The sequence below is a fragment of the Panulirus ornatus genome, chromosome 15, assembly GCF_036320965.1.
Source record: "Panulirus ornatus isolate Po-2019 chromosome 15, ASM3632096v1, whole genome shotgun sequence".
Taxonomy (NCBI): domain Eukaryota; kingdom Metazoa; phylum Arthropoda; class Malacostraca; order Decapoda; family Palinuridae; genus Panulirus; species Panulirus ornatus.
Window position 1 is genome coordinate 23013314 of NC_092238.1, and position 26305 is coordinate 23039618.

At 42.2% G+C, this 26305-nt stretch overlaps 1 protein-coding gene across 5 annotated transcripts in view; it reads right to left on the reverse strand.

The window, feature by feature from the left end:
• LOC139753747 ((E3-independent) E2 ubiquitin-conjugating enzyme UBE2O) overlaps positions 1–26305 on the reverse strand; it is a 455778-nt gene that overhangs the window by 348368 nt on the left and 81105 nt on the right. For 4 of the 5 annotated variants that reach the window (XM_071670555.1, XM_071670557.1, XM_071670556.1 and 1 more), the window contains one exon: positions 16026–16073. The exons of the other annotated variant lie outside the window; for it this stretch is intronic. In XM_071670555.1, the coding sequence (XP_071526656.1) occupies positions 16026–16073 (48 nt within the window). The remainder of the gene's footprint in view (positions 1–16025; positions 16074–26305) is intronic. 5 annotated transcript variants of the gene reach the window in all.

Below are 26305 nucleotides of genomic sequence, written 5' to 3' on the forward strand. Positions count from 1 at the left end.
TAACATTGTTGGAACCACTATTCCTTCAAACATACCCACTTTTGCTTTCCGAGATAATGTTCTTGATTTCCACATATTCTTCAATGCTCCCAGAACTTTCGCCCCCCTCCCCCACTCTATGATTCACTTCCAATTCCATGGTTCCATTCGCTGCCAAATTGACTCCCAGATCCCCACTCTATGATTCACTTCCAATTCCATGGTTCCATTCGCTGCCAAATTGACTCCCAGATATCTAAATCACTTCACTTCCTCCAGTTTTTCTCCATTCAAACTTACCTCCCAATTGACTTGTCCCTCAACCCTACTGTACCTAATAACCTTGCTCTTATTCACATTTACTCTCAGCTTTCTTCTTTCACACACTTTACCAAACTCAGTCACCAGCTTTTGCAGTTTCTCACACGAATCAGCAACCAGTGCTGTATCATCTGCAAACAACAACTGACTCACTTTCCAAGCTCTCTCATCCACAACAGACTGCAAACTTGCCCCTCTTTCCAAAACTCTTGCATTCACCTCCCTAACAGCCCCATCTATAAACAAATTAAACAACCATGGAGACATCACACACCCCTGCCGCAAACCTACATTCACTGAGAACTAATCACTTTCCTCTCTTCCTACACGTACACATGCCTTACATTCTCGATAAAAACTTTTCACTGCTTCTAACAACTTGCCTCCCACACCATATATTCGTAATACCTTCCACAGAGCATCTCTATCAACTCTATCATATCCCTTCTCCAAATCCATAAATGCTACATATAAATCCATTTGCTTTTCTAAGTACTTCTCACATACACTCTTGAAAGCAAACACCTGATCCACACATCCTCTACCACTTCTGAAATCACACTGCTCTTCCCCAATCTCAGTGATGCTCTGTACATGCCTTCACCTTCTCAATCAATACCCTCCCATATAATTTACCAGGAATACTCAACAAACTTATACCTCTGTATTTGAGCACTCACTTTTATCCCCTAAGCCTTTGAACAACAGCACTATGCAAGCATTCTGCCAATCCTCAGGCACCTCACCATGAGTCATACATACATTAAATAACCTTACCAACCACTCAACAATAGTCACCCCCTTCTGTAATCAATTCCACTGCAATACCATCCAAACCTGTTGCCTTGCCGGCTTTCATCTTTCGCAAAGCTTTTACTACCTCTTCTCTGTTTACCAAATCATTCTCCCTATCCCTCTCACTTTGCACACCACCTCGACCAAAACATCCTACATCTGCAACTCTATCATCACACACATTCAACAAACCTTCAAATTACTCACTCCATCTCCTTCTCACATCACAACTACTTGTTATCACCTCCCCATCAGCCACCTTCACTGAAGTTCCCATTTGTTCCCTTGTCTTATGCACTTTATTTACCTCCTTCCAAAAACATCTTTTTATTCTCCCTAAAATTTAATGATACTCTTTCACCCCAACTCTCATTTGCCCTCTTTTTTGCCTCTTGCACCTTTCTCTTGACCTCCTGCCTCATTCTTTTATACATCTCCCACTCATTTTCATTATTTCCCTGCAAAAATCGTCCAAATGCTTCTCGCTTCTCTTTCACTAATAATCTTACTTCTTCATCCCACCAATCACTACCCTTTCTAATCTGCCCACCTCCCACACTTCTCATGCCACAAGCATCTTTTGCACAAGCCATCACTGCTTCCCTAAATACATCCCATTCCTCCCCCACTCCCCTTACCTCCTTGTTCTCACCTTTTTCCATTCTGTACTCAGTGTCTCTTGCTACTTCCTCACACAAGTCTCCTTCCCAAGCTCACTTACTCTCACCACTCTCTTCACCCCAACATTCTCTCTTCTTTTCTGAAAACCTCTACAAATCTTCACCTTCACCTCCACAAGATAATGATCAGGCATCCCTCCAGTTGCACCTCTCAGCACATTAACATCCAAAAGTCTCTCTTTCACACACCTATCAATTAACACGTAATCCAATAATGCTCTCTGGCCATCTCTCCTACTTACATACGTATACTTACGTATATCTCTCTTTTTAAACCAGGTATTCCCAATCACCAGTCCATTTTCAGCACATAAATCTACAAGCTCTTCACACTTTCCATTTACAACACTAAACACACCATGTACACCAATTATTCCCTCAACTGCCACATTACTCACCTTTGCATTCAAATCACCCATCACTATAACCCGGTCTCGTGCGTCAGCACTACTAACACATTCACTCAGCTGCCCCCAAAACAATTGCCTCTCATGATCTTTCTTCTCATGCCCAGGTGCATATGCACCAATTATCACCCATCTCTCTCCATCCACTTTCAGTTTTACCCATATCAATCTAGAGTTTACTTTCTTACACTCTATCACATACTCCCACCACTCCTGTTTCAGGAGTAGTGCTACTTCTTCCCTTGCTCTTGTCCTCTCACTAACCCCTGACTTTACTCCCAAGACATTCCCAAACCACTCTTCCCTTTACCCTTGAGCTTCATTTCACTCAGAGCCAAAACATGCAGGTTCCTTTCGTCAAACATACTACCTATCTCCTTTTTTCTCGTTTTGGTTACATCCACACACATTTAGACACCCCAATCCGAGCCTTCGAGGAGGATGAGTACTCCCTGCGGGACTCCTTCTTCTGTTTCCCCTTTTAGAAAGTTAAAATACAAGGAGGGGAGGGTTTCCAGCCCTCCGCTCCCATCCCCTTTAGTCACCTTCTACAACACATGATGAATGCATGGGAAGTATTCTTTCTCCCATATCCCCAGTGATATTATATTTATCATATTTATGACATTTATTATACTTTGTCGGTCTCCCACATTAGTGAGGTAGTGCAAGGAAACAGACAAAAGAATTGCCCAAACCACCCACATATACATGTATATACATACACGTCCACACACGCACATATACATACCTACACATTTCAACATATACATATATATACATACACAGACATATACATATATACACATGTACATAATTCATACTTTCTACCGTTATTCATTCCCGTCACCATCCTGCCACACATGAAATGACAACTCTCTCCCCCCACATGCACACGAGGTAGTGCCAGGAAAAAGACAACAATGGCCACATTCATTCACACTCAGTCTCAAGCTGTCATGTTTAATGCACCGAAACCACAGCTCCCTTTCCACATCCAAGCCCCACAAAACTTCCCATGGTTTACCACAGATACTTCACATACCCTGGTTCCATCCATTGACAGCACGTTGACCCCGGTATACCACATCGTTCCAATTCATTCTATTCCTTACACGCCTTTCACCCTCCTGCATGTTCAGGTCCCGATCGCTCAAAATCTTTTTCATTCCATCCTTCCACCTCCAATTTGGTCTCTCACTTCTCCTCGTTCCCTCCACCTCTGACACATATATCCTGTTTGCCAATCTTTCCTCACTCATTCTCTCCATGTGACCAAAACATTTCAATACATCCTCTTCTGCTCTCTCAACCACACTCTTTTTATTACCACCATCTCTCTTACCCATTCATTACTTACTTGATCAAACCACCTCACACCACATACTGTCCTCAGACATCTCATTTCCAACACATCCACCCTCCTCTGCACAACCCCATCTACAGCCCACGCCTCGCAACCATATAACGTTGGAACCACTATTCCTTCAACATACCCATTTTTGCTTTCTAAGACAATGTTCTACCTTCCACATATATTTCAACGCTCCCAGAAAATTTGCCCCCTCCCCCACCCTGACTCACTTCCACTTCCAGGGTTCCATCTGGTGCCAAAGCCACTCCTAAATACCTAAAACACTTCACTTCCTCTAATTTTTCTCCATTCAGACTCACCTCCCAACTGACTTGTACCTCAACCCTACTGTACCTAATAACCTTGCTCTTATTCACATTTACTCTCAGCTTTCTTCTTTCACACACTTTACCAAACTCCACCACCAGCTTCTGCAGTTTCTCACAAATCAGCCACCAGCACCATATCATCAGCGAACAACAACCGATTCATTTCCCAAGCCCTCTCATCCATAACTGACCGCATACTTGCCCCTCTCTCCAAGACTCTTGCATTCACCTCCCTAACAACCCCATCCATAAACAAATTAAACAACCATGGAGACATCACGCACCTCTGCAGCAAACCAACATTCACTGAGAGCCAATCACTTTCCTCTCTTCCTACTCGTACACATGCCTTATATCCTCGATAAAAACTTTTCACTGCTTCCAGCAACTTTCCTCCAACACCATATACTCTAATACCTTCCAAGAGCATCTCTATCAACTCTATCATATGCCTTCTCCAGATCCATAAATGCTACATACAAATCCATTTGTTTTTCTAAATATTTCTCACATACATTCTTCAAAGCAAACACCTGATCTACACATCCTCTACCACTTCTGAAATCACACTGCTCTTCCCCAGTCTGATGCTCTGTACATACCTTCACCCTCTCAACCAATACCCTCCCATATAATTTCCCAGGAATACTCAACAAACTTATACCTCTGTAATTTGAACACTCACCTTTATCCCCTTTGCCTTTGTACCATAGCACTATGCGTACATTCTGCCAATCCTCAGGCACTTCACCATAAGCCATACACACACTGAATATCCTCACCAACCAGTCAACAACACAGTCATCCCCATCTTTAATAAATTCCACTGCAATACCATCCAAACCCATCGCTTTGCCGGCATATCAACATGTACAAATATACATACACATACACAGATGCATACATATATACACATGTACATATTCATACTTGCTTGCCTTCATCCATTCCTGGCACCACCCCACTCCACAGGAAACAACACTGCTAACCCCACCCCTTTCAGCGAGGAAGCACCAGGAAAACAGACAAATAAGGCCACATTTGTTCACACTCAATCTCTAGTTGTAATGTATAATGCACCAAAACCACAGCTCCCTATCCACATCCAGGCCCCACATATCTTTCCATGGTTTAGCCCAGATGTTTCATGTGGCCTGGTTCAGTCCATTGACAGCATGTTGACCCCCGTATACTACATCATTCCAATTCACTCTATTTCTCGCAGGCCTCTCACCCTCCTGTATGTTCAGGCCCCGATCAATCAAAATCTTTTTCACTCCATCCTTCCATTTCTGCACCTGCTTCTCCTTGTTCCCTCCACCTCCGTGACTCACTTCCACTTCAAAAGTTCCATTCACTGCCAAGTCCACTCCCAGATATCTAAAACACTTCACTTCCTCCAATTTTTCTAGATTCAAACTTACATCCCAACTAACTTGTCCCTCAACCCTGCTGAACCTAACAACCTTGCTCTTACTCTTATTCACACAGTTTTCCAAACTCAGTCACCAACTTCTGCAGTTTCTCACTTAAAATCAGCCACCAGTGCTGTATCATTGGCAAACAACTACCTCACTTTCCTGTGATTGCAAGCATTCTACCACCCATTTTGCTTATGGTACCATACCATCAATTGAGTGTAAGATGAATGCTATGATCAAAAGAGTGATCAAGGCTCTGGGATATTCTAAGCATGATTTTTCTTATATTTTTTTCTGAATATGTACACAATTATCAGTTTAAACATTAAGTTGTATCCTACTGTCGAGAACTGTCTAGAAAAATATATAGAAGATATAGTTTTATGTACCGTTCATCAAGCAAGAGATGAAAATCCTAAACTGAAAGGCATTCCCTTACCTCCCTGCTACAGCAAGCCTTCTACCACCCAATTTTTCATATGCATATGTAATTCATTTTCAAAGCAAAAATTAATCTAGAACCTATCAAATACAACTGAGTTGAGAAATATGTACGAAATACAACTTATCATATCTTTTGCTGAGTGTAAGATGTGCTGGAAATGAGATGTTTGAGGACAATATGTGTAAGGTGGTTTGATCGAGTAAGTAATGTAAGGGTAAGAGAGATGTGTGGAAAGAAAAAAAGCGTGGTTGAGAGAGCAGAAGAGGGTGTTTTGAAACGGTTTGGGCACATGGAGAGAATGAGTGAGGAAAGATTGACCAAGAGGATATATGTGTCGGAGGTGGAGGGAACAAGGAGAAGTGGGAAACCAAATTGGAGGTGGAAAGATGGAGTGAAAAAGATTTTGAGTGATCGGAGCCTGAACATGCAGGAGGGTGAAAGGCGGGCAAGGAATAGAGTGAATTGGAACAATGTGGTATACCAGGGTCGATGTGCTGTCAATGGATTGAATCAGGGCATGTGAAGCGTCTGGGGTAAACCATGGAAAGTTGTGTGGGGCCTGGATGTGGAAAGGGAGCTGTGGTTTCAGGCATTATTGCATGACAGCTAGAGACTGAGTGTGAACAAATGGGGCCTTTGTTGTCTTTTCCTAGCGCTACCTCGCACACATGAGGGGGTAGGGGGATGCTATTCCACGTGTGGCGAGGTGGCGATGGGAATGAATAAGGGCAGACAGTGTGTATTGTTTGCATGTGTATATATGTATGTGTCTGTGTGTGTATATATATGTGTACATTGAGACGTATGGGTATGTATATTTGCGTGTGTGGACGTGTATGTATATACATGTGTATGGGGGTGGGTTGGGCCATTTCTTTCGTCTGTTTCCTTGCGCTACCTCGCAAACGCAGGAGACAGCGACAAAGCAAAATAAATAAATAAAGATGAATGTCATGAACAGAAGAGTAATTGGGACTCTGAGAGTCTGTATAATGTGGATGATGGTAGAGAACTGGCACAGATGACAATGTGGCTTGGTTATCTTAAGCAACAAGGCATGGGATTGAGCGGCATGTCTAGTTTGTAGCATGACATTTGCAATGCAACATGAGCAGTACTGCCTAGGTGCACCATGTGGCCTGATGGGCTTGCACTGTATCACAATGGATAGCAATATGATAAAATAACAGAATATTAGGTACTTGCAATATATCAAAATTGATGCCTCAAATTGCAATATGTTGCAACCCATCTGTATCAATAGTTCATTATGCTAACATTTCCACCTCCCCTGCCCCTCACACCACTTTTAAATATATTATGCATTTTCTAATGTGTCTGTACCAAAATAAAGTTTCAATCTTTAAAATATATTGTGCATAATATTGTGCATAATGTTAAACATAAAAACTTGGTTTTTACTACCACAATAAGGAGGAGGAATAAGCGAGTGGTGATGGTGTAAACTTAACCCACCTCATCTGCAACCAGAACCAACAAAATTTTCAGTTTCAAACTTACATTATGGGACTGGCTTCCTACTTTCGAGGAATAAATCAATAATCACTAACAATAAATGTGGTGGATTCCATATCACTGAAGAAAAACATTACAAGGGGTCATTCATGACAGTTTAGACATTTCCAGAAATAAATTCAAATAACTTACTCATTTTCTGATGTGTTTTTATTAAAATATAATATCAGGAGAGACTGAGTACAGAATGGAAAAAGGTGAGAACAATGGAAGTAAGGGGAGTGGGGGAGGAATGGGATGTATTTAGGGAATCAGTGATGGAGTGCGCAAAAGACGCTTCTGGCATGAGAAGAGTGGGAGGTGGGTTGATTAGAAAGGGTAGTGAGGGGTGGGATGAAGAAGTCAGATTATTAGTGAAAGAGAAGAGAGAGGCATTTGGACGATTTTTGCAGGGAAAAAATGCAATGGAGTGGGAGATGTATAAAAGAAAGAGACAGGAGGTCAAGAGAAAGGTGCAAGAGGTGAAAAAGAGGGCAAATGAGAGTTGGGGTGAGAGAGTATCATTAAATTTTAGGGAGAATAAAAAGATGTTCTGGAAGGCGGTAAATAAAGTGCGTAAGACAAGGGAGCAAATGGGAACTTCAGTGAAGGGTGCAAATGGGGAGGTGATAACAAGTAGTGGTGATGTGAGAAGGAGATGGAGTATTTTGAAGGTTTGTTGAATGTGTTTGATGATAGAGTGGCAGATATAGGGTGTCTTGGTCGAAGTGGTGTGCAAAGTGAGAGGGTTAGGGAAAATGATTTGGTAAACAGAGAAGAGGTAGTAACAGCTTTGCGGAAGATGAAAGCCAGCAAGGCAGCAGGTTTGGATGGTATTGCAGTGGAATTTATTAAAAAAGGGGGTGACTGTATTATTGACTGTTGGTAAGGTTATTTAATGTATGTATGACTCATGGTGAGGTGCCTGAGGATTGGCCGAATGCTTGCATAGTGCCATTGTACAAAGGCAAAGGGGATAAGAGTGAGTGCTCAAATTACAGAGGTATAAGTTTGTTGAGTATTCCTGGTAAATTATATGGGAGGGTATTGATTGAGAGGGTGAAGGCATGTACAGAGCATCAGATTGTGGAAGAGCAGTGTGGTTTCAGAAGTGGTAGAGGATGTGTGGATTAGGTGTTTGCTTTGAAGAATGTATGTGAGAAATACTTAGAAAAGCAAATGGATTTGTATGTAGCATTTATGGATCTGGAGAAGGCATATGATAAGAGTTGATAGAGATGCTCTGTGGAAGGTATTAAGAATATATGGTGTCGGAGGCAAGTTGTTAGAAGCAGTGAAAAGTTTTTATCGAGGATGTATGGCATGTGTACGTGTAGGAAGAGAGGAAAGTGATTGGTTCTCAGTGAATGTAGGTTTGCGGCAGGGGTGTGTGATGTCTCCATGGTTGTTTAATTTGTTTATGGATGGGGTTGTTAGGGAGGTAAATGCAAGAGTTTTGGAAAGAGGGGCAAGTATGAAGTCTGTTGGGGATGAGAGAGCTTGGGAAGTGAGTCAGTTGTTGTTCGCTGATGATACAGCGCTGGTGGCTGATTCATGTGAGAAACTGCAGAAGCTGGTGACTGAGTTTGGTAAAGTGTGTGAAAGAAGAAAGTTAAGAGTAAATGTGAATAAGAGCAAGGTTATTAGGTACAGTAGGGTTGAGGGTCAAGTCAATTGGGAGGTAAGTTTGAATGGAGAAAAACTGGAGGAAGTAAAGTGTTTTAGATATCTCAGAGTGGATCTGGCAGCGGATGGAACCATGGAAGCAGAAGTGGATCATAGGGTGGGGGAGGGGGCAAAAATCCTGGGACCCTTGAAGAATGTGTGGAAGTCGAGAACATTATCTTGGAAAGCAAAAATGGGTATGTTTGAAGGAATAGTGGTTCCAACAATATTGTATGGTTGCGAGGCGTGGGCTATGGATAGAGTTGTGCGCAGGAGGATGGATGTGCTGGAAATGAGATGTTTGAGGACAATGTGTGGTGTGAGGTGGTTTGATCGAGCAAGTAACGTAAGGGTAAGAGAGATGTGTGGAAATAAAAAGAGCGTGGTTGAGAGAGCAGAAGAGGGTGTTTTGAAATGGTTTGGGCACATGGAGAGAATGAGTGAGGAAAGATTGACCAAGAGGATATATGTGTTGGAGGTGGAGGGAACGAGGAGAAGTGGGAGACCAAATTGGAGGTGGAAAGATGGAGTGAAAAAGATTTTGTGTGATCGGGGCCTGAACATGCAGGAGGGTGAAAGGAGGGCAAGGAATAGAGTGAATTGGATCGATGTGGTATACCGGGGTTGACGTGCTGTCAGTGGATTGAATCAGGGCATGTGAAGCGTCTGGGGTAAACCATGGAAAGCTGTGTAGGTATGTATATTTGCGTGTGTGGACGTATGCATATACGGAAAGCTGTGTAGGTATGTATATTTGCGTGTGTGGACGTATGCATATACATGTGTATGGGGGTGGGTTGGGCCATTTCTTTCGTCTGTTTCCTTGCGCTACCTCGCAAACGCAGGAGACAGAAAAAAAAAAAATAATAATATCAATTTGTATCCCTGGGGATAGGGGAGAAAGATTACTTCCCATGCATTCCCCGCGTGTCATAGGAGGTGACTAAAGGGGACGGGATAGAAGGGCTAGAAACCCTCCCCTCCTTGTATTTTAACTTTCTAAAAGGGGAAACAGAAGGAGTCATGCGGGGAGTGCTCATCCTCCTCGAAGGCTCAGATTAGGGTGTCTAAATGTGATTGAATATGACCAAGATGAGAGAAAAGGAGAGATAGGTAGTATGTTTGAGGAAAGGAACCTGGATGTTTTGGCTCTGAGTGAAACAAAATTCAAGGGTAAAGGGGAAGAGTGGTTTGGGAATGTCTTGGGAGTAAAGTCAGGAGTTGGTGAGAGGACAAGAACAAAGGAAGGAGGAGCATTACTCCTGAAGCAGAAGTTGAGGGAGTATGTGATAGATTGTAAAAAACTAAACTCTAGATTAATATGGGTAAAACTGAAAGTTGATGGAGAGAGATGGGTGATTATTGGTGCCTATGCACCTGGTTATGAGAAGAAAGATCATGGAAGGCAAGTGTTTTGGGAACAGCTCAGTGAGTGTGTTAGCAGCTTTGATGCATGAGACCAGGTTATAGTGATGGGTCATTTGAATGCAAAGTTGAGTAATGTGGCAGTTGAGGGTATAACTGGTGTACATGGGGTGTTCAGTGTTGTAAATGGAAATGGTGAAAAGCTTGTAGATTTGTGTGCTGAAAAAGGACTGATGATTGGGAATACCTATTTAAAAAAGAGATATGCATAAGTATATGTATATAAGTAGGAGAGATGGCCAGAAACCATTACTGGATTACATATTCATTGATAAGCGCATGAAAGAGAGACTTTTGGATGTTAATGTGCTGAGAGGGGCAACTGGAGGGATGACTGATCATTATCTTGTGGAGGTGAAAGTGAAGATATGTTGAGGTTTTCAGAAAAGAAGAATGTTGGGTGAAGAGAGTGGTGAGAGTAAATGAGCTTGGAAAGGAGACTTCTGTGTGTGAGGAAGTACCAGGAGAGACTGAGTGCAGAATGTAAAAAGGTGAGAGCAAATGATGTAAGGAAAGTGGGGAAGAGTAGGATGTATTTAGGGAAGCAGTGAAAGTTTGCACAAAAGATGCTTGTGGCATGAGAAAGGTGGGAAGATTAGAAAGGGTAGTGAGTGGTAGGATGAAGAAGTAAGAATGTTAGTAAATGAGAAGAGAGAGGCATTTGGACAATTTTTGCAGAGAAATAGTGCAAATGACTGGGAGATGTATTAAAGAAAGTGGCAAGAGGTAAAAAAGAGGCAAATGAGAGTTGGGGTGAGTGAGTATCATTAAATTCTAGGGAGAATAAAAAGATGTTTTGGAAGGAGGAAAATAAAGTGCATAAGATAAGAGAACAAATGGGAACAACAATGAAGGGGGCAAATGGGGAGGTAATAACAAGTACTATTGAAGTGAGAGGGAGATGGAGTGAGTATTTTAAAAGAATGAAGAATTAGTTTGATGACAGAGTGGCAGATAAAGGGTGTTTTCGTCGAGGTGGTGTGCAAAGTGAGAGGGTCAGGGAGAATGATATTGTAAACAGAGAAGAGGTAGTGAAAGCTTTGCAGAAGATGAAAGCTGGCAAGGCGGTGGGTTTGGATGGTATTGCTGTGGAATTTATTAAAAAAGGGGGTGACTGTGTTGTTGACTGGTTGGTGGGGATATTCAATGTATGTATGGTTTCATGGTGAAGTGCCTGAGGATTGGTAGAATGCATGCATAGTGCTATTGTACAAAGGCAAAGGGGATAAAGGTGAGTGCTCAAATTACAGAGGTATAAGTTTGTTGCGTATTCCTGGGAAATTATATGGGAGGATATTGATTGAGAATGTAAGGCATGTATACGTGTAGGAAGAGAGGAAAGTGATTCGTTCTCAGTGAATGTTGGTCTGCGGCATGGGTGCATGATGTCTCCATGGTTGTTTAATTTGTTTATGGATAGGGTTGTTAGGGAGGTGAATGCAAGAGTTTTGGAAAGAGGGTCAAGTATGCAGTCTGTTGTGGATGAGAGGGCTTGGGAAGTGAGGCAGTTGTTGTTCGCTGATGATACAACGCTGATGGTGGATTTGTGTGAGAAACTGCAAAAGCTGGTGACTGAGTCAGGTAAAGTGTGTGAAGAAGAAAGATGAGAGTAAATGTGAATAAGAGCAAGGTTATTAGGTACAGTAGGGTTGAGGGGACAAGTCAATTGGGAGGTAAGTTTGAATGGAGAAAACTAGAGGAAGTGAATGTGAATAAGAGCAAGGTTATTAGGTACAGTAGGGTTGAGGGACAAGTCAATTGGGAGGTAAGTTTGAATGGAGAAAAACAGGAGGAAGTGAAGTGTTTTAGATATCTGGGAGTGGATTTGGCAGCGGATGGAACCATGGAAGCGGAAGTGAATCATAGGGTGGGGGAGGGGGCGAAAGTTCTGGGAGCGTTGAAGAATGAGTGGAAGTAGAGAACATTATCTTAGAAAGCAAAAATGGGTATGTTTGAAGGAATAGTGGTTCCAACAATGATATATGGTTGTGAGGCGGGAGCTATAGATAGAGTTGTGCGGAGGAGGGTGGATGTGCTTGAAATGAGATGTTTGAGGACAATATGTGGTGTGAGGTGGTTTGATCAAGTAATGAAAGGGTTAGAGAGATGTGTGGTAATAAAAAGAGTGTGGTTGAGAGAGCAGAAGAGGGTGTTTTGAAATGGTTTGGTCACATGGAGAGAATGAGTGAGGAAAGATTGACCAAGAGGATATATGTGTCAGAGGTGGAGGGAACGAGGAGAAGTGGGAGACCAAATTGGAGGTGGAGAGATGGGGTGAAAAAGATTTTGAGTGATTGGGGCCTGAACTTGCAAGGGTGAAAGGTGTGCAAGGAATAGAGTGAATTGGAACGATGTGGTATACCAGAGTCGACGTGCTGTCAATGGACTGAACAAGGGCATGTGAAGCGTCTGGGGTAAACCATGGAAAGTTATGTGGGGCCTGGATGTGGAAAGGGAGCTGTGGTTTCGGTGCATTATACATGACAGCGAGAGACTAAGTGTGAACGAATGTGGCCTTTGTTGTCTTTTCCTAGCGCTACCTCACGCATATTCAGGGGGAGGGGGTTGTTATTTCATGTGTGGGGGGGTGGCAACGGGAATGAATAAGGGCAGACAGTATGAAGTATGCACAAGTGTATATATGCATATGTCTGTGTGTGTGTATATATATGTATACGTTGAGATGTATAGGTATGTATATGTGCGTGTGTGGATGGGTATGTACATACATGTGTATGTGGGTGGGTTGGGCCATTCTTTCGTCTGTTTCCTTGCGCTACCTCGCTAAAGTGGGAGACAGCGACAAAGTATAATATAAATAAAATGAACATTTATTGAGAGGGTGATGGCATGTACAGAGCATCAGATTGGGGAAGAGCACTGTGGTTTCAGAAGTGGTAGAGGATGTGTGGATCAGGTGTTTGCTTTGAAGAATGTATGTGAGAAATACTTAGAAAAACAGATGGCTTTTTACGTAGCATTTATGGATCTGGAGTAGGCATATGATAGAGTTGATAGAGATGCTCTGTGGAAGGTATTAAGAGTATATGGTGTGGGAGGTAAGTTGCAAGCAGTGAAAAGTTTTTATCGAGGATGTAAGGCATGTGTACGAGTAGGAAGAGAGGAATGTGATTAGTTCCCAGTGTATGTCAGTTTGCAGCAAGGATGCGTGATGTCTCCATGGTTGTTTAATTTGTTTATGGATGGGGCTGTTAGGGAGGTGAATGCACGAGTTTTGGAGAGAGGAGCAAGTATGCAGTCTGTTCTGGATGAGAATACTAGGTACAGTAGGCTTGAGGGACAAGTCAACAGGGAGAAAAACTCGAGGAAGTGAAGTGTTTTAGATATTTCGGAGTGGATTTGGCAGCGGAAGGAACCATGGAAGTGGAAGTGAGTCACTGGGTGGGGGAGGGGGTGAAGGTTCTAGGAGCACATTGAAGAATGTTAGGAAGGCGAGAACGTCATCTCGGAGAGCAAAAATGGGTATGTTTGAAGGAACAGTGGTCCCAACAATGTTATATGGTTGTGACACACGGGCTATAGATAGAGTTTTACAGAGGAGGGTGGATGTGTTGGAAATGAGATGTTTGAGGACAATATGTGGTGTGAGATGGTTTGATTGAGTAGGTAATGAGAGGGTAAGAGAGATGTGTGGTAATAAAAAGAGTGTGGTTGACAGAGCAGAAGAGGGTGTATTGAAAGGGTTTGGTTACATGAAGAGAATGAGTGAAGAAAGATTGACAAAGAGGATTTATGTGTCAGAGGTGGAGGGAACGAGGAGAAGTGGGACACCAAATTGGAGGTGGAAAGATGGAGTGAAAAAGATTTTGAGCAATCGGGGCCTAAACATGCAGGAGGGTGAAAGGCGTGCAAGGAATAGAGTGAATTGGAACGATGTGGTATACCGGGGTTGACGTGCTGTCAATGGATTGAACCAACAATGTGAAGCGTCTGGGGTAAACCAGGGAAAGTTTTGTGGGGCCTGAATGTGGAAAGGGAGCTGTGGTTTCGGTGCATTATACATGTCAGCTAGAGACTGAGTGTGAACAAATGTGGCCTTTGTTGCCTTTTCCTAGTACTACCTCGTGTGCACGCGTGGAGGGGGGGGGTGCCATTTCATGTGTTTGTGGGGTGGCGGTAGGAATGAATGAAGGCAGCATGTGTGAATATGTACATGTGTATATATGCATATATCTGTGAATGTATATGTATATATATGCTGAAATGTATAGGTATGTATATGTATGTGCGTGTGGGCGTTATGTATATAATGTATAAATATCTTTTAATTTATTATACTTTGTCGCTGTCTCCTGCATTAGCAAGGTAACACAAGGAAACAGATGAAAGAATGGCCCAACCCACCCACATTCACAAGTATATTCATACACATCCACACATGCACATATCCATACCTATACATTTCAACATATACATACATACACATACACAGACATATACATATATACAAATATACATATTCACACATGCTGCCTTCATCCACATTCATTCACACTCAGTCTCTAGCTGTCATGTATAATGCACTGAAACCACAGCTCCCTTTCCACATCCAAGCCCCACAGAACTTTCCATGGTTTAACCTAGACGCTTCACATGCCCCGTTTCAATCCATTGACAGCATGTCGACCCCAGTATATCACATCGTTCCAATTCACTCTATTCCTTGCACGCCTTTCACCCTCCTGCATGTTCAGACCCCAATCACTCAAAATCCTTTTCACTCCATCTTTCCACCTCCAATTTGGTCTCCCACTTCTCCTCGTTCGCTCCACCTCCGACACATATATCCTCTTGGTCAATCTTTCATCACTCATTCTCTCCATGTGACCAAACCATTTCAAAACACCCTCTTCTCCTCTCTCAACCACACTCTTTTTATTTCCACATCTCTCTTACCCTTACATTACTTACTCGATCAAACCACCTCACACCACATATTGTCCTCAAACATCTCATTTCTAGCACATCCACCCTCCTGCACACAACTCTATCCATAGCCCACGCCTCACAACCATACAACATTGTTGGAACCACTATTCCTTCAAACATACCCATTTTTGCTTTCCAAGATAACGTTCTCGACTACGACACATTCTTCAACACACCCAGAACTTTCGCCCCCTCCCCCAACCTACGATTCACTTCCGCTTCCATGGTTGCATACGCTGCCAAATCCAATCCCAGATATCTAAACCCTTCACTTCCTCCAGTTTTTCTCCATTCAAACTTACCTCCCAATTGACTTGTACCTCAACCCTACTGTACCTAATAACCTTGCTCTTATTCACATTTACTCTTAACTTTCTTCTTTCACACCCTTTACCAAACTCAGTCACCAGCTTCTGCAGTTTCTCACATGAATCCGCCACCAGCGCAGTATCATCAGTGAACAACAACTGACTCACTTCTCAAGCCCTCTCAAGATCTATTATAAGTATATAATTCATCTATACACTTTCAATCTGTAGAAGAAATTGAGGACAAAAGTAAATTCTAATGCTGTAATGAGGGACATAATTCATCCACTACATGCATGAAAGTATTGTTATTCAGCTAATGTGTACAGACAAATCAAAACAATTTTTGAAAAGTAATCCCAATCACATATAGCAGTGTAAGAGATAAAAATGTCAACAGAAATAGTACAGCATAGTGTCTTTCTGCATACCTGATATCACTTCTACAGCATCTGCTAACACACTTCGTACTTTCCTTTCTGAAAAGCAATTCATTAGGAAATCAAGACTAGAAAATATGTTAACAAGCAAAGAAAAATTAAAAATAAAAATCTAACATAAAAACTAAATTCAGCAAAAGAAAAACTCAGCAGAGGTAAATATACAAATATACGAATATTTTTTCAATTCTTTGCCATTTCCCAAATAGCGAGGTAACAACAGAAACAAACAAAAATTGACCTCATCTGCTCACATCCACTCTTTAGCCTTCATGTATAACGAGCCAAAAACAGAGCCCCTTAACCAGAGCCAAACCCCACCGAGTCTTCTGTGGTTTTCCTTGGCCAATTTATACACCCAGGTTCAGCCCACTAACATCACCCCCTACAAACGACATCACTTTAATCTGCTCTGTTCTATGCAAGTCTCACACCCTCCTACATAATCTGATCCCAATTCCTAAAAATAACTTTTATTCCCTCCTCCAATCTCCATTTCAATCTCTACTTTCCTGTCCCCTTTACTTCTGTATACTCTCTTTATCCACTTTTCTTTATTCATCCTCTCCATATGTCAATACCATTTCTGCATACACTCATCAACTTCCCCAACAATACTCTTTTTACTACCACATTTTTCTCTTACCCTATCATTTCTTACTTGATCAACCTTCCTCACAAAACATAATGTCCTGAAGCATTTCAATTCTAACAAATCTACCCTCTTCTGCTCTGTTCTACGCAAGTCTTCCACCCTCCTACATAATCCGATCCCAATTCCTAGATATATTTTTTATTCCCTTCTCCTATCTCCATTTCAGTCTCTACTTTCCTGTCCCTTTACTTCTGTATACTCTCTTTATCCATTTTTCTTCATTCATCCTCTTCATATGTCAATACCATTTCTGCATACACTCATCAACTTCCCCAGCAATACCCTTCTTACTACCACATTTTTCTCTTACCCTATCATTTCTTATTTGATCAACCTTCCTCACACCACATATTGTCCTTAAGCATTTCAATTCTAACACATCTACCCTCTTCTGTACTTTGCTATCTAAGGCCTATGCCTTGCATCCATACAACAGTACTGGGACTAAACCATCAAAAATATGCAACTCTGTCTTCACAGATAGTACCCTCTCTTTATTCACACTCCACAATGCACTCAGAACCTTAGCCCCATCATCTACCTTACTTCAGCTTCCATAGCACCATCCCCTTCCAGGTATCTACAACAATCCACAACCTCAAAGTCCTCTCCATTGAAACTCACACTCCAACCAACCAGTCTCTCTCCCCTGCTAAACTTTATAATCTTATATTCATTCATATCAACTGTTAACTTATTCTTTTCACACGCTCTCCAGACTCATATTCATTTACATTAACTCTCAGTTTTCTCCTGTTACACACTCTCAAACATTCAAGACACCAGTTTCTGCAGTTTCTCATTCAAGTCTGCCACCAGAGCCATATCATCACCTCCCAGGCCACACTTATCCCTAACATATAACATACTCACCCATCTCACCAAGAACCTTTTATTTTACTTTCATCATCACAACACCCAATAACAAATTCAACATTCAGTATATCACACACTCCTTTTACAGACCAACATTTACTTGCAACTATGCACCCTCCTTTTTTCCTACCCACACATAAGCCTTACTCTCTTGAAAAAAAACTCCTTACTGCTTCTAGTTGCTTTCCTCTCACACCATATATTTGTAACACCTTCCAAAAAGCATCTCTAACAATCTCATCATATGCTTTCTCCAGATCCATAAATGCTACATACAAAGCTCTCTCTTTCTCTAGGTATTTCTTACATAGATTCTTCAAAGGAAATTCCTGATAATCAAATCTTCTATACCTCCTAAATCCATACTGCTCCTGCCCAACCTGATGCTTTGTGCATGCCATCAACCTCTAAATCACCGCTCTCCCATACAACTTACCTACCTCTTTAATTCAAACATCCACTTTTGTCTCCACTTTGTTTACACAATTACATTCTAAAGGCTAATCTTAGGCACTGAAAATAATGAGTAACCAGTCAACAACACTGCATCCCTTTCTTGAGACATTCAACTGCAATCTCATCCACTCCAGGATATCTGCCGCACCTTAAGACTTTTACCACCTCTCTTCTTTTACACAAACCACCCACCAAGAGTCTCTCATTTTGCACACCTCTATGTCCTAACATCCCACAACTGCCACCATGAAAATGCTCATTCCATCTCCTGTTCCCTATTACCACTTCCCCATCTGCTCCCTCCATTAATGCTCTTATTTCTATTCTTATTCTAGTCACCTCCTTCAAAAACATTCTCTTATTCTTCCAGAAATTTGCTGATACTCACTCACCTCAACTCTTATTTACCTTCCTTTTCAGTTCTTGCACCTTCCTCTTGGTTTCATGTCACTTTCTCAAGTACATCTCCCAATCATCTGCACTCCTTCCCTAATGGTAATAACCATTCTCACTTTTTTTCTTTCTCTAACAAAACTTCCACATCCCACAACTCACTACCCTTTCTCATGTGCCCACCTCCCATCTTCCACAAGGCAAACATTTCTCCCACATACATAAGCACTGCTTTCATTCCTCATCCAATCCCCCAGTTGTATTCACTCTAAACTTTTCTCATTCCTATCCCAATGTCTCCTGCTATCTCCTAACACAAGCCTCTTTTCCAGGCTCAATCATTTTCACCATCCTCTTCCCCTCCATATCATTTATTGTTTTCCTAAAGTACTAATAAACTTTCCCTTTCACTTCCAACAGGAAGTCATCAGATATCGACAAACTGCCCTTCTCAAAACATTTACATTCAAAAGGCTCTCTTTTGGTCATAATCCAATAATGCCTGCTCCCCATGCACTCCCACCCCTACCCATGTATATATGTGGATGTCCCTCATTTCAAATGATGTACTCCTTTTTCAGGACACAACTCCACAAGCTGTTCATCTTCATTCACAATGGATACCCTACGCCCCCCAAACATACCCTCAACTGCCACATCACCCAAGAGAAGGTTGGTCTGCAACAGGAGTGTGTGATGTCATGATGGCTGTTTAATTTGTTTCTGGATGAGGTGGTGGCAGAGGTAAATGCAGGAGTCTTAGAGAGAGGGGAGAGCATTCTGTCTGTAGGGAATGAGAGGGCCTGGGAGTGTGATATGGGAAAGTTAAAAGTAAATAAGAATAAAAGCAAGATGATTAGATTTAGCAAAGTTGAGGGACAAGTTAGTTGGAGTGTGGGTCTGAATGGAGAAAAATGAGAGGTGAAGTGTTTTAGATACTTGAGAGTGGACATGACAGTGAATGGAACCATACAAGTGGAAGTGAGACTTAAGGTGGGGAGGGGACAAAGGTCCTAGGAGCACTGAAGAAGGCATGGGAAGGGAGATTGTTATCTGAAAGGGCAAAAATGGATATGTTTGAAGTTATAGTAACCCCTACAATATTATGTGGATACGATGCATGAACTAAAGATAAGGCTGTGCAGAGAGGGTTGGATGTGCTGAAAGGGAAATGTTTGAGGACAACATGTGGTGTGAGGTTGTTTGATCAAGTAAGTCATGAAAGGGCAAGAAAGAGATGAGGTAATAAAATCAATGTGACTGAAAGAGCTGAAGAGAGTGTACTGTATGAAGAGAACGAGTGAGGAAATATTGGCAAAGATGATATATGTGTCAGCTGTGGAGGAAACAAGGAGAACAGGGAAACTAAACTGGAGATGGAAGGATGAAGTGAAAAAGATCTTGAGATTGGGGCCTGAGCATACAACAAGGTGAAAGATGTGCATGGGATAGAGTGAACTGGAACCATGTGGTATGCAGGAGTTGACATGCTCTCAATGGACTGAACCAGGGCATGTGAAGTGTCCAGGGAAATCCATGGAAAGGTCTGTGGGGCCTGGTTATGGATTGGGAGCTGTGGTTTCAGGGGCTTTGTTATAGATAGGGAGCTGTGGTTTTAGGGGCTTGGTTATGGATAGGGGGCTGTGGTTTCAATGTATTAAACATGACAGCTAGAGAATAGATATGAGCAGATGTGGCCTTTCTTTGTGTGATCCTGGTGCTACCTCGCTGACAGGGGAGACAGCAATCTGGTATTTTCAAAATCTTTTCTAAACAAACAACATTTGTAACAAAATATAGTGTGCTACTTTGTCTATATGCAAAAAATTCAAAACTAACTTTTTAAGTATTGATGATTTTTGGAGCAAATTATAAAACATAAAGGCAAGAGAAAGGATTAATATTGTCTCATCATTTTCTGTAATAACACTCAAGAGTTTACAAACAGCTTTAGCAAAATTCAGAAGAAAAATGTCAAGCAATGGTTCTTAAACTAAGGGTTGTAACCTAAATTTGGGTGGCAGGGATGATCAAATGGGTTGTGAGATGCTGAGGTGTTGAAATGGGTCATGAGACCACTATTGTCATCAAAGCTGTGAAGTGTAAACAATTCAGTTGTAATTTTGCTACTAACCAGTACACACATGGTAATGCTCATGACATTGGCTGGTTTGTTATAAAACTTGTTTTAAATCTTTTGTGTATCTTGATACTATCATTTACAAAGGGAAAGGGGATAGAGGTAAGTGTTCAAGCAACAGAGTCATAATTTGTTGAGTATTCCTGAGGAATGATATAGGAGGGCATTGACTGAGAGGGTGATGACATGTATAGAGCATCAGATTGGGGTAGAGCAGTGTGGTTTCAGAAGTGGTGAAGGATGTGTGGATCAGGTGTTTGCTTTGAAGAATGTATGTGAGAAATACTTAGTAAAACAGATGGATTTGTATGTAGCACTTATGGATCTGGAGAAAGCATATGATAGGGTTCATAAAGATGCTATGTGGAAGGTTTTATGAGTATATGGTGTGGGAGGTAAGTTGCTAAAAGCAGTGAAAAGTTTTTACCAAGGATGTATGGGATGTGTTCAAGGAGGAAGAAAGGAGAGTGATTGGTTCCCAGTGAATGTCGGTTTGCAGTAGGGGTGTGTTATGTCCCCATGGTGTTTAATTTGTTTATGGATGGGGTGGTTAGGGAGGTAAATGCAAGAGCTTTGGAGAGTGCGGCGAGTATGCAGTCTGTTGGGGATGAGAGAGACTGGGAAATGAGTCAGTTGTTGTTTGCCAATGATACAGCTCTGGTGTTTGATTCAAGTGAGAAACTGCAAAAGTTGGTGAATGAGTTTGGAAAAGTGTGTGTGAAAGGAGAAAGTAGAGATGTGAATAAGAGCAAGGTTATTAGGTACAGTAAGGATGAGGGACAATTAAATTGGAATGTAAGTTTGAATGGAGAAAAATTGAAGAAAGTGAAGTGTTTTAGATATCTGGGAGTAGACTTAGCAGTAAATGGAACCATGGAAGTGGAAGTGAGTCACAGGGTGGGGAAGGGGGCGAAGGTTCTGGAGGCGATGAAGAATGTGCGGAAGGAGAGCACATTATCCCGGAGAGCAAAAATGGGTATGTTTGAAGGAATAGTAATTCCAATAATGTTATGTTATATGGTTCCAAGGCATGGGCTATAGATAGGGTTGTACAGAGGAGGGTGGATGTGTTGGAAATGAAATGTTGGAGGACAATATGTGGTGTGAAGTGGTTTGATCGAGTAAGTAATGAAAGGGTAAGAGAGGTGTGCGGTAATAAAAAGAATGCAGTTGAGAGAGCAGAAGAGGGTGCATTGAAATGGTTTGGACATATGGAGAGAATCAGTGAAGAAAGATTGACAAAGAGGATATACATGTCAGAGGTGGAGGGAGCAAGGAGAAGCAGAAGACCAAATTGGAGATGTAAGGATGGAGTGAAAAAGATTTTGAGTGACTGGGGCCTGAACATACAGGAGGGTGAAAGGTGCGCAAGGAATAGAGTGATTTGGAATGATGTGGTATACCAGGGTCAACGTGCTGTCAGTGGACTGAACCAGGGCATGTGGAGTGTCTGGGGTAAACCATGGAAAGGTATGTGGGGCCTGGATGTGGATAGGGACCTGTGGTTTCAGTGCATTACACATGACAGCAAGAGACTAAGTGTGAACAAATGTGGCACTACCTCATTGAAGAGGGTGGGGGATGCTATTTCCTGTGTGGTGGGGTAGTGAGAGGAATGGATGAAGGCAAGCAAGTATGAATATGTACATGTGTATACATGTATATGTCTGTGTATGTATATGTTTATATGTATGTGTATGTATATATGCATGTATGGGCATTTATGTATAGTGTAAATGAGTGGATGGGCCACTCTTCATCTGTTTCCCGGAGCTGCCTCACTGATGCGGGAAACAGCGATCAAGTATAATAGATTAATAATAAATCATATTCTTTTTCTTTTTCTTTTAAACTATTCGCCATTTCCCGCATTAGCGAGGTAGCGTTAAGAACAGAGGACTGGGCCTTTTTTGGAATATCCTCACCTGGCCCCCTCTGTGCCTTCTTTTGGAAAATTAAAAAAAAAACGAAATATATTATTATTTATTTTATTATACTTTGTCGCTGTCTCCCGCGTCTGCGAGGTAGCGCAAGGAAACAGACGAAAGAAATGGCCCCCCCCATACACATGTATATACATACGTCCACACACGCAAATATACATACCTACACAGCTTTCCATGGTTTACCCCAGACGCTTCACATGCCTTGATTCAATCCACTGACAGCACGTCAACCCCTGTATACCACATCGCTCCAATTCACTCTATTCCTTGCCCTCCTTTCACCCTCCTGCATGTTCAGGCCCCGATCACACAAAATCTTTTTCACTCCATCTTTCCACCTCCAATTTGGTCTCCCTCTTCTCCTCGTTCCCTCCACCTCCGACACATATATCCTCTTGGTCAATCTTTCCTCACTCATTCTCTCCATGTGCCCAAACCACTTCAAAACACCCTTTTCTGCTCTCTCAACCACGCTCTTTTTATTTCCACACATCTCTCTTACCCTTACGTTACTCACTCGATCACACCACCTCACACCACACATTGTCCTCAAACATCTCATTTCCAGCACATCCATCCTCCTGCGCACAACTCTATCCATAGCCCACGCCTCGCAACCATACAACATTGTTGGAACCACTATTCCTTCAAACATACCCATTTTTGCTTTCTGAGATAATGTTCTCGACTTCCACACATTCTTCAAGGCCCCCAGAATTTTCGCCCCCTCCCCCACCCTATGATCCACTTCCGCTTCCATGGTTCCATCCGCTGCCAGATCCACTCCCAGATATCTAAAACACTTCACTTCCTCCAGTTTTTCTCCATTCAAACTCACCTCCCAACTGACTTGGCCCTCAACCCTACTGTACCTAATAACCTTGCTCTTATTCACATTTACTCTTAACTTTCTTCTTCCACACACTTTACCAAACTCAGTCACCAGCTTCTGCAGTTTCTCACATGAATATAATACAGTCACCCCCTTTTTTAATAAATTCCACTGCAATACCATCCAAACCTGCTGCCTTGCCGGCTTTCATCTTCCTCAAAGCTTTTACTACCTCTTCTCTGTTTACCAAATCATTTTCCCTAACCCTCTCACTTTGCACACCACCTCGACCAAAACACCCTATATCTGCCACTCTATCATCAAACACATTCAACAAACCTTCAAAATACTCACTCCATCTCCTTCTCGCATCACCACTACTTGTTATCACCTCCCCATTTGCGCCCTTCACTGAAGTTCCCATTTGCTCCCTTGTCTTACGCACTTTATTTACCTCCTTCCAGAACATCTTTTTATTCTCCCTAAAATTTAATGATACTCTCTCACCCCAACTCTCATTTGCCCTCTTTTTCACCTCTTGCACCTTTCTCTTGACCTCCTGTCTCTTTCTTTTATACATCTCCCACTCAATTGCATTTTTTCCCTGCAAAAATCGTCCAAATGCCTCTCTCTTCTCTTTCACTAATAATCTGACTTCTTCATCCCACCACTCACTACCCTTTCTAATCAACCCACCTCCCACCCTTCTCATGCCACAAGCATCTTTTGTGCAATCCATCACTGATTCCCTAAATACATCCCATTCCTCCCCCACTCCCCTTACTTCCATTGTTCTCACCTTTTTCCATTCTGTACTCAGTCTCTCCTGGTACTTCCTCACACAAGTCTCCTTCCCAAGCTCACTTACTCTCACCACCCTCTTCACCCCAACATTCACTCTTCTTTTCTGAAAACCCATACAAATCTTCACCTTAGCCTCCACAAGACAATGATCAGACATCCCTCCAGTTGCACCTCTCAGCACATTAACATCCAAAAGTCTCTCTTTCGCGCGCCTGTCAATTAACACGTAATCCAATAACGCTCTCTGGCCATCTCTCCTACTTACATTCGTATACTTATGTATATCTCGCTTTTTAAACCAGGTATTCCCAATCACCAGTCCTTTTTCAGCACATAAATCTACAAGTTCTTCACCATTTCCATTTACAACACTGAACACCCCATGTATACCAATTATTCCCTCAACTGCCACATTACTCACCTTTGCATTCAAATCACCCATCACTATAACCCGGTCTCGTGCATCAAAACCACTAACACACTCATTCAGCTGCTCCCAAAACACTTGCCTCTCATGATCTTTCTTCTCATGCCCAGGTGCATATGCACCAATAATCACCCATCTCTCTCCATCAATTTTCAGTTTTACCCATATCAATCGAGAATTTACTTTCTTACATTCTATCACATACTCCCACAACTCCTGTTTCAGGAGTACTGCTACTCCTTCCCTTGCTCTTGTCCTCTCAAAACCCCTGACTTTACTCCCCAGACATTCCCAAACCACTCTTCCCCTTTACCCTTGAGCTTCGTTTCACTCAGAGCCAAAACATCCAGGTTCCTTTCCTCAAACATACTACCTATCTCTCCTTTTTTCACATCTTGGTTACATCCACACACATTTAGACACCCCAGTCTGAGCCTTCGAGGAGGATGAGCACTCCCCGCGTGACTCCTTCTTCTGTTTCCCATTTTAGAAAGTTAAAAAATACGAGGGGAGGATTTCTGGCCCCCCGCTCCCGTCCCCTCTAGTCGCCTTCTACGACTATTGATTGAGAGGGTGAAGGCATGTACAGAGCATCAGATTGGGGAAGAGCAGTGTGGTTTCAGAAGTGGTAGAGGATGTGTGGATCAGGTGTTTGCTTTGAAGAATGTATGTGAGAAATACTTAGAAAAGCAAATGGATTTGTATGTAGCATTTATGGATCTGGAGAAGGCATATGATAGAGTTGATAGAGATGCTCTGTGGAAGGTATTAAGAATATATGGTGTGGGAGGCAAGTTGTTAGAAGCAGTGAAAAGTTTTTATCGAGGATGTAAGGCATGTGTACATGTAGGAAGAGAGGAAAGTGATTGGTTCTCAGTGAATGTAGGTTTGCGCCAGGGGTGTGTGATGTCTCCATGGTTGTTTAATTTGTTTATGGATGGGGCTGTTAGGGAAGTGAATGCAAGAGTTTTGGAAAGAGGGGTAAGTATGAAGTCTGTTGGGGATGAGAGAGCTTGGGAAGTGAGTCAGTTGTTGTTCGCTGATGATACAGCACTGGTGGCTGATTCATGTGAGAAACTGCAGAAGCTGGTGACTGAGTTTGGTAAAGTGTGTGAAAGAAGAAAGTTAAGAGTAAATGTGAATAAGAGCAAGGTAATTAGGTACAGTAGGTTTGAGGGTCAAGTCAACTGGGAGGTAAGTTTGAATGGAGAAAAACTGGAGGAAGTAAAGTGTTTTAGATATCTGGGAGTGGATCTGGCAGCAGATGGAACCATGGAAGCGGAAGTGGATCATAGGGTGGGGGAGGGGGCGAAAATCCTGGGACCCTTGAAGAATGTGTGGAAGTCGAGAACATTATCTCGGAAAGCAAAAATGGCTATGTTTGAAGGAATAGTGGTTCCAACAATGTTGTATGGTTGCGAGGCGTGGGCTATGGATAAAGTTGTGCGCAGGAGGATGGATGTGCTGGAAATGAGATGTCTGAGGACAATGTGTGGTGTGAGGTGGTTTGATCGAGTAAGTAATGTAAGGGTAAGAGAGATGTGTGGAAAGAAAAAGAGCGTGGTTGAGAGAGCAGAAGAGGGTGTTTTGAAATGGTTTGGGCACATGGAGAGAATGAGTGAGGAAAGATTGACCAAGAGGATATATGTGTCGGAGGTGGAGGGAACGAGGAGAAGTGGGAGACCAAATTGGAGGTGGAAAGATGGAGTGAAAAAGATTTTGTGTGATCGGGGCCTGAACAT